At 38.7% G+C, this 9,738-nt stretch overlaps 1 protein-coding gene and 1 long non-coding RNA gene across 2 annotated transcripts; both read right to left on the bottom strand.

Annotated features, from left to right (window-relative positions):
• Nucleotides 1-373: 373 nt before the first annotated feature.
• Nucleotides 374-1,457, bottom strand: LOC114482190 (uncharacterized). The gene is made up of 2 exons (XR_003676319.1): nucleotides 1,393-1,457; nucleotides 374-732 (listed from the first exon to the last, which is right to left on the bottom strand). It is a non-coding gene; the product is annotated as an uncharacterized LOC114482190 (long non-coding RNA).
• Nucleotides 1,458-3,053: 1,596 nt separating this feature from the next.
• LOC114454515 (uncharacterized) lies at nucleotides 3,054-7,220 on the bottom strand. Its single transcript, XM_028435062.1, has 13 exons — nucleotides 6,958-7,220; nucleotides 6,448-6,669; nucleotides 6,114-6,284; nucleotides 5,839-5,986; nucleotides 5,293-5,450; nucleotides 5,036-5,179; nucleotides 4,718-4,934; nucleotides 4,520-4,627; nucleotides 4,278-4,432; nucleotides 3,986-4,156; nucleotides 3,798-3,890; nucleotides 3,641-3,738; nucleotides 3,054-3,568 (listed from the first exon to the last, which is right to left on the bottom strand). The coding sequence occupies exons 1-13, from the start codon at nucleotides 6,969-6,971 to the stop codon at nucleotides 3,054-3,056; spliced, it is 2,214 nt and encodes a 737-aa protein (XP_028290863.1). The 5' UTR covers nucleotides 6,972-7,220.
• Between the last annotated feature and the right edge of the window lie 2,518 nt (nucleotides 7,221-9,738).

Raw genomic sequence — 9,738 nt, 5'->3', positions numbered from 1 at the left:
AAAATAAAATGAATTTTCTCATCAAAAGCCCTGTCTCAGTGTTAGTTTTTACATATAAGGAAACAATGTCCAGATGTTAGAGTTAAAAAAAATAAAAAGCTTACAAGTCACTTTTTAGAAAAAGGCTTTTTCTCAGCTTTTTGGTCTGAAACTGAAACTTTAGATTTGTGTCAAACTTGCTCTATTCAACAGCTGATTACAAAAGAATGAAACGAGACAGAAACAAATTCTTTTTTCTGCTTCAATCTTCAACCCCCCACTGTGAATGGCTGTAATTAATTATGATACTAATTATTATTATTGCTAATATTATTTAGTGAGAACTACACATCACAATAACAGTTTATTGAGAATAAGAGAGACAGGAGGAACATAATGAAAGTAGAGCTTTATTTAAAATAATAAAAAACAAACTTTACACTGTGTTCCCTTGTCTGGGTCACACACTAAAACTTGAACTCTTGTGCCTCTTGGCTGCTTCAGGGTCATAAAAAGATGGAGCAGGTCTTTTGGGGGGTGGTCCATAATGCAGCCTTTTGTGGTGGGTTGCTTGATATTTGGGCTCATTTTCCAGTTTCTTCTGTAACGTTGAACACAGAGCAGAAAGATCCAGACTTCTGAAGGATGGAGACCAATCTATCCACCCAGCTTCTCCATCAGCTGTGCTATCCTCCTCATCAGACACCAGAAGTCCATCTCTTCCTCTAAAACATCTGTCCTCACTCCCAGCAGCTGGAAACACAAGCAGTAGAATTATTGATGTTCTATGGCAGTGGTTCCCTAACTTTTCACAGTCCTGTACCCCTTCAGACATTTAACTTGAAGCTATGTACCCCCTACTCCTGCACACTTCAAAAACAGAATAATGTAGTGCAGTTTTTCAACCTTGGGGTCGTGACCCAATGTGGGGTCGCCTGGAATTCAAATTGGATCCCCTGAAATGTCTCATTTAGATGAATAAAAACACTGATTAAAATGTTACTTTTAAAATGTTTTAATTATTGTTTTTCAAATCATTACACCACACACAACACTCTTAAACAACTGTATTCTATACTTTCACTTTCTCAAATATAAATCTAGTTCAAATAAAATGCAGCATTAAAATATCTGAGCTGGTGCATCTTGTGACTTTTAAAAATGAATCCTGGCAACAACAAACATTATCAAAAGCTAATTTTAGTCCCTGGAGACATATTTTAAACACATGCTCATATGAAACAGAAGCTAACAACTGAACACGCTACACATGGCACAGTCTGCTAACTTACTACTGTTCATAAAACTGAACTCTTATCAAACTCAAATATCAAAACTACAACGTCATGAAACTCTTCATTTGTTAGTCACTTATTTCTGACATATAAGCTGTGTTTCTGACTATAAACATACCTGAAAAGAGGAGAAATGATCACAAATGTGATTCAGGTCTGATTCCTCCATCAGGAGCGTTAGTAGAATGAGGAAAACAGCACGTGTGGGGGCGGAGACAAAACCAATCCATCCCAGATAGTCTAACTCAGAACACTCAGTGGATCACAGATAAACATCACTCAGTCAGAATTGTAACAATAAAGAGTGAAGTAAATCATGTCTATTTAACACTCTTTTAACACTTTTAACTGTCTTTTAACATTCAAGTGGTATTTAAGTATTTAAACTCATCAACTCAGTGTTTTAATCTAAACTATGTGTGCATTGCTTTTGATCTTGTCACATATAAGTTCTGCAATTTACAATACATTACATCACCAACAACATAAATACACATCATTACAAAAACCAACACAAATACACAATAACTCCAGAAATCACAAATTTTATAGGAAAAATACACAAAAGGACAACAGAAATGCACAAATTGTCTCATAACTACGGTGGCTGAGAAGTGCAAAATACATTTACAAATACCACAACATATTTACAAATTATTGCAACACTTTTACAAATGCCACAACAAATTTACAATTCTGAAAACAAATTTACTATATAATTATTATTATTATTTTTTTTAAATGCAAATTGCAAAACACTTTTACTAATGTTGAGACAGATTTACAAAGGCACATTGTAATTGTAAAAATGTTTCCATATTTGTTCATTTGTTTTGACCTTTTGTAAAAGTGTTGCAGTAATATGTTAATGTGTTGCGGTCATTTTTTAATTTGTTGTGGTTGTTCGTGTGTTGTGTGAATTCACAACGGAAATGGGGGGATTAATTTCAAAATAAAATACTTTGTCTTCAATGCAGATTAACGGAGTTTTATTTTTGATATACAGTATATTTCAGAGGAAACATTAAGGACAACTGGACATCTTCCTTAATCTTAGTTTATTGCCTTGATTAACAAGCCGAACAATAGTCATTAAGTTTGTTAAAACCTTCCAGCTAAAAAACAGCAAACAAACAAAAGCCTCATAACACAGGAGAAACTCAATACAGTTTAAATCTTTAAAACTAACATTAGTGGAAACATTAAGGGCCCTTTAAAAAAAGTAGCTCCATAGACACTATTAAGTTGGTTAAGAAAAGACCAAACACACAAATTCAAGTTAAAAACCATGCACTTTATTTACAGTAGAAAATATTTACAATATAAACAGCACAATGAGTCAGTAAAAACATGAGAATGAGTGTGTGAGGTGTACATCAGTGTAAGTGGTGTGAAGCAGTGTGAGCAGTATGATGGGTATGCAACGAGGGTCAGAAGTGGGAGGTTGTCTACAACCTGGCACAACTGTGTCTGTGTGGACATCCTACCATTGCAAGCCCATTGGTGCTATGTGTAGATGGTGAATTGTGTATAATATATAATATATTCCTAAAACCCACTCATTCTCATGTTTTGCTGCAGAGACTGGAAAGGTGTACATCATTCTAAGTGGTATGAACGGTTTACAACCCCAGGGCCAAAGTGCCTATGGCCCAGCACAACGTGTTCAGGAGAGCCAAGCCAGGTTTTCACCCTCCCCACCAAAAGAACTCTAGTTCACACCGTAGTCAAACAACAGTTCCTCGTTCACTTCGATGTGTTTGGATGCAATAAAGAGGATTACATCCTTTCCTCCCCATCTGTCCACGTGTACAGTCTGGTCTTCAGGTTTGCACCCTCCCCAGCGTGGTTGATGTGCCGGCCAACAGTCTGCATTTCGGGGTGGCATTCACAGTATTCTTTTTGTGCATCCATGCACATGCAACGCCCTCTCTTGTCCTTGTAAAAGAACATGTACCCAGTTTCCTCCTCACTGGTGTTCACGTGTATATCCTTTCCCTCCTTGGCTGTGATGGCCCGTCCGTGGTAATCACAGATCACCTCACCAACCTGGAACCTGCGTGTTGCAACCACGCCCTTCCCCTTGCCTTCAACGTCAGTGACGAGAAGTCCTTTCCACTTCTGCGTCCTCGTCATCTTCCGGATCTGGCTGGAGTCCATCACAGTGTCCTCAGATCCAGAGGGCTTCCACTCCTTGACGATGCGGGCAGCGGAGGGGATGTTGCTCTTCCACCCCTGCTTGGTAAGCCAGGAGGCCACACGGCTCTCTGCCGGGAGACGGCGGGAGAAGTGTGCTGTCAAGGAGATAGGGCAATGTTAGACAGGAAGAGTATAAGTGAAAGCTATTCATTAATTAAAAATCTCACCGAGAACGTGCTGCTTGCGCAGTTTCATCTGGGCCTTCAACCATCTCTCATACAGGACCCGTTGGTCGTCAGCAGAGAACTTCTTGCGCTCAGCCTTGCTCGGCACAACCCCATCCAGAGTCACCGGGTGACTTTCCACAAGTCTGTTGTACGCTGCCTGACATCCATTTGCACATTACCTTGTGCAGAATGAGCGGCACCACGGACACGACCATGGCCAGCACTGGTACCCTCACCAGCAGATTCAGCACTATAGAGAAAAATAAAAAAGAATTAAGGTTATTACAGAACAGGTATAAGATTAGATGTTTTTAATCGTGTTGATAAATGTGGAAACATGCTTACCCTGAATCACCTGCGTTGTCCACCTGCCTCATGCGATAATGCTTCTTGGCTGTGGCAGTTGAATGGTTCATGTAGTCAGCAACCAGGGATTTTTCGACCTCTGTCAAAGATTCGGCTGCCCTCCAGAAGACACGACGTGCTGTCTGGCTGGTCACTGGCTTAAGTTTGTATCTAAAATCAGAGTTTAAACAGTTTAATAAAATGAGATGTATAAACACTTCTTATCTGGGGCATAAGACAGCTATGAGTAGAAGTCTATATGAGGTGAAATTAATCATGGTGGTTTGCTTACTTGCTGTGCAGACGGTTCAGGTCATTGGAAGCATTATAGATTGGCATCCCCGTCGTGGAGACGAAGAATCGCTCTTCTTCCTCTGTGTCATCTCTCTTCCGCTTCTTGGAGTTGAGGAGTTGGGGCCGCACCCTGGTGTAATATGTATCAAACCACTGTTGACAGAGGAAAATAGCAATAAAGATTAAGTTCTGCTTTGAATAGGTTGTCATAGGAAACTTGAACTTTGAACTTGAACCTACCATCTCCTCTTCCTGAGACAGGGCAAATGTGGCCACCTGCTGAGCTGCCTTCACGCCGATGACAGCGTTGCCACGTGAGTCCGATACTCTTAAAACCCACTCCTTTACCTGCAAATCAAGGATAGCATATTGTTTGGTTACAAAATGTCAAAAGATATTAGAACCAATTAAGACAAAAAAGAGCACAATAATACTCACAGTCATGTGCTCAACCACACCAGGTCTCTGGAGGTGTCTTAGGATCACCACTGCCTGTAGATAGTTTACCACAAAGCTGCACTCTGCCATCACCAGCACGGCGTTCTTATCTTTGAAGACCTTCCCGATAACGGCCAGGAAGTCCTTCTTGGCCACCCTCAGCACTGTCCAGCATTCTGCTGGTGTCAGACTATCCGGTGCAGTCAACAGGGAGTGCCTATGAGGAAAATAATAAAATGAATCATCATAACATTATCAGACACATTGCTCACTTATCTGTTCTGTATTCCAATTCACTGATATAATAGTTCAACGTACCTCCTCTGGGTGATCTCTTTGCTCAATTGCTTTGAGCAAACCTTCTGGCGCAACCCAATGAACTCCATAAAGCCCTTGCACTGCGCATGGAGCTCTGCATCATCACTACTGAGGCTGGTGTTCACAGTGTGGAAATAAAGGAATCTGTTGGAGGAAGTGCAAGGATTGTAAGTATTTACATGTACTGAAGCAAAATACCACCATTGTCTACAAAAGTGTTGATATTATGTGGAAAAACTAAAAAAAATGCCATTAACCTTTTCAAGCTCTTCAAGTAGTTCAGCTGTGTTTGTTTTGACAGCTTTGCATCACTGAGCTCACACATGTAGGCCCTGAGCTTCTCTCTCTCCATGACAAACCGCAGGGATGGTGTCTGTGGGTCAGCATAGTAGAGGTACCTTGATACATTGTCCACCTAAAAAAAGAAAACATGTTACATGACATTCTGATATTTGGATGCTTTTGGATAACTTTAGCAGATTTTTAACACTATGGGACTAATTTTGTCAATTGTGAAACATTATTAGAATTATTGTGTTTTCACTCATTTCGCTAAAGTCAGCACATATGATGTTTTCACAGCTTGAGTGAAAATGTAAGACCATGGCATTACGGCTGTAACTTTGCAACATAATAATAATAATAATAATAATAATAATAACATGAGATTATATAATAATTTGTATTTTATTTTTTCATTAAACTGTTGTTTAAAGAGAAAAACATGTTAAATGACATTCTGATATTGGGACTATATATAAATATATATATACAGTATATATCTATTTCATGGTAGTCCTCACCTCCTGTTTAAAGTTCTCGTTGAGGAGCTCCTTCTCCAGGTATGTGGCAAAGTCCTTTAGCAGAGGATGGTCCAGGGAGTGCTTCTGGTAGAGGCCTTTGTCTGCCATCAGCTTCCTGTTCTTTTTCTGCCACTGCACGTCTGGGACACTGTATTTTGGGAAATGCATTTTGTTAAAAAGACCTGTTATGTTCCAGGTTGAAGAGACACAAGCAGGAAGATGATTCTTCTTGTAGTTCATCTATCAAAGGAAACAAAGATGAAGGTGGGACTCACCATTGAAAGGTCTCTCCACTGCTCACAGAAGCAATGTCGGATGCAGGTTCGCTCTCCTCAGGCTCAGCACTCTGTGGTTGCTGTGTGGTTGATGGACCTGGAACTGGGTCGGGCAGAGTTGGAGGGATATCAGTCACTACCATGTGGTGACGCTGCAACTCCTCAATCATCCTATCAATGACAAAGAGGAAGAAAGACAAATGTTATCCAGTGGACCTGAATAAGGTACTCATTGTTATGCACTATTTTTATCTTTCATTAAAAGCACTCTGTGTAAAATGATGTACACTATGTTTACTAGAGAGGAAACATGAACAATGGCTCTTCCACCCACCTTTTGAGGGGATTTGCATCAGCCATGATCTGGCAAAGTCGGCCGTAGTTAAAGATTCTGCCAGATACCAGGAGTTCGTGGGCCTCTTTCTTGGCCTTCTCCACCACTGCATTAATGGCTTCAGGTGTAGCATTCTTCATGCAGGTACGGCGGAGATGAACGGACAGGCATTCGTTTGTTTTCAAGCAAACGGGGCAGAGGAGATAGTGTCTGTTGGGTTTCCTGAAAAGAGAAAGATACACTCAATGATTTCATTTCAACTGAGAGCAGATCTGTGTGAGAAGCCACAATACTCATGCTAATGTACACTAATATTGACTAAATAATATCATTAACACTATTTCAAATTCAACATTTAAAGTAACATTGTTTCTTGTGTGTGAGACGGTCAAAGGGTTGACCTTTTATTTTGAAATAATTTCCTGCTAATTCTTGTTTCCTGGTGGTCTCCCTTCTTTGTTGCTACTCCTCAAGCCAGAGTAATAACATGTGTTATATTGATTCACTTACTTTGAGGAAGACATGTCTGGGAGATGACTCTGAGACAGGAGTAAACCTAAAAAGAGACAAATATGATTAGCTTCACAAGTCCAGGAGGAAAAATGTGTTTCCTGAGCAGAATGTGGGATGGAAAGGTTAATGTTAGAGGAATAATACAACTGAGAAAGAAAGTGTGAGAGTAGCAGAGGACAAGAAGAACTATTAAAAATAGCTTTGGTTCTGGTGGATCTTCAGCTGGTTCTGTGATGAAGTCAATCCAAGCAGCAGAGATAACTGATAACTGTTTGTTACTGAAACAATGATTCTAGGGTGTGATGTGGGAGGGGCCTAAAGGTGTTCTCTCACCTCATCAATTCTAACAAAAGGAGGAGAGACCTGTTTTTAATCCCATCAACTAAAAGAATAACTTTAAAACAGCAAAAAATCATTTAAATCAGTAGTTTTAATCTTAGTGTTTATTTCATTTACCTGTAAATTGTTTATCTTTGTTATAATAAAGTCATATATTTAATTTGTTACATTTAAACTCATAAAATACAACAAAAAACGGCAAAAAAAGCAAAATAAAATATTTACTCAAGCTGGTAAAACATCACATGAGCTGATAATAGCAAAATAAGTAAAAACACAGTCCAAGAATCAAAAGTCTTACCTTGTTCAATCTGTATCCAGAGCAGCAGCAGCAGCAGGAGAAGAAGTGAAGCCTGCAGGAACAGAAGAGAATGAATGTTTGCTACTGAAACAATGATTCTAGGGTGTGATGTGGGAGGGGCCTAAAGGTGTTCTCTCACCTCATCAATTCTAACAAAAGGAGGAGAGACCTGTTTTTAATCCCATCAACTAAAAGAATAACTTCATAGCAGCAAAAAAACATTTAAATCAGTAGTTTTAATCTTAGTGTTTATTTCATTTACCTGTAAATTGTTTATCTTTGTTATAATAAAGTCATATATTTAATTTGTTACATTTAAACTCATAAAATACAACAAAAAATGGCAAAAAAACATTTAAATCAGTAGTTTTAATCCAAGTGTTTATTTCATTTACCTGTAAATTTTTTATCTTTGTTATAATAAAGTCATATATTTAGTTTGTTACATTTAAACTCATAAAATACAACAAAAACGGCAAAAAAAAAAACATTTAAATCAGTAGTTTTAATCTAAGTGTTTATTTCATTTACCTGTAAATTTTTTATCTTTGTTATAATAAAGTCATATATTTAGTTTGTTACATTTAAACTCATAAAATACAACAAAAAACGGCAAAAAAACTAACCCTAACCCTACAGCCATAAGGTCACGACCTTTACATTATTACTCAGGCTGATGAATCAGCACATATGATGACGATAGCGAAATATGTAAAAACACATTTATTCTAATAATATGTTTTTACAATTGTCAAAAACTGTCCCATAGTGTTCAAAATCTGCTAAAGTTATCCAAAAGTGTCTTATCTGCTCACCAGGTGTCCAAAAAGTTTCAGAGTTTCAAAATAAAAGCCCTAGATGTTTTTCTATTCTATCAGAATAATAATAAAAAAAAAACAGTTTAAAGGAAAAAATAAAAGAATACAAAATTGATACAATGTCATGATAATATTATTATTATTATTATAAAATAATTCTGGGTTAGGGTTAGGGTTAGGTAGGGTAATGTGTTCTCTCGATGAGACCCCCCGGGGGAGTTCGAGGACTCCCCCAGTTAGATAGGGAATCAAAGGCAGGCACGGGCCGACGCTTGTTATTCGTGTTCCTCTCCTCTCGTCCTTGTGTCACACATCAAAAGGTTTTGTGAATTTGTATCAGTGGGTGAGGTGTCCGTGCAGTGTTGTGACTGTATGACAGGCGTCAACACTTTTTATTCTAGGTTTAGGTGTTAACCTTATCTTTAGAATTGTTGTATTTTGAGAGGAAGGGGGGGGGGGGGGGGGGGGGTTGGTTTAGGATTTAGGTTCTGTAAAGACCCTAATTTTGTTTTTTTCTGGGGGGGCAGCCATTTTGTTTTCGGGGGCCATTTTGTTTTCGGAAGCCATTTTGTTATTAGGGTTAGGGTTTGGGTTTTTAGGTTTAGGGTTGGGGTTAGGTATATGACCTCAAATTTGGTTAGGTTTAGGGTTAGGTTTAGGGTTAGGTTTAGGGTTAGGTTTAGATATAGAACCTTGAATTTGGCTAAGGAGTGGAGGCGGTAGCGGTTAGGTTTAGTGTTAGGGATCATGTCCAGTTGTAGAATAACCTTTAAAAAAATTTTTTGGGGTTAGGTTTAGGTTTTAGGTTTAGGATTGGGTTTTGGGTTTAGGATTTTAGGGTTAGATATAGAACCTCGGATTTGGCCAGGGAATGGAGGCGGTAGCGGATAGGTTTAGTGTAAAGGATCATGTCCAGTTGTAGAATAATATTTAAAGAGGTTTAGGGTTAATTAAGGGCTTACTTGTGTTTTTCTTAAGTTTTGGAGGTAAGTTTCCAGAGGAGAGTGCAGGATTGGGTGGACAGACTTAATCCTCCTCAACCCTGTGCCTGTGTGGGCAGCGTCTCCATCCTTTCACCTACCTTTACCTACCTACCTTTACCTACCTAACCCTAACCCTTAGGGATAGGGTTAGGGTTAGAAAGGGTTAGAAAGGGTTAGAAAAATAAAATAAAAATAAAAATAGACATTAGTTTTTTATCCATAAATCCTGAATGCTTTGAGCTACATGACTGAAAATCCACACCATCTATAGTGAGGAAGGGCTGGACCAGTGGTGCGATTTTGGAGGCTTTTTGATCCTTCGATGTCGGCTCTTCCT

This window comes from Gouania willdenowi, chromosome 20 (assembly GCF_900634775.1).
Source record: "Gouania willdenowi chromosome 20, fGouWil2.1, whole genome shotgun sequence".
NCBI lineage: Eukaryota > Metazoa > Chordata > Actinopteri > Blenniiformes > Gobiesocidae > Gouania > Gouania willdenowi.
The sequence above is the reverse complement of the archived record's forward strand: the minus strand, read 5'-3'. Positions and strand labels throughout refer to the sequence as shown.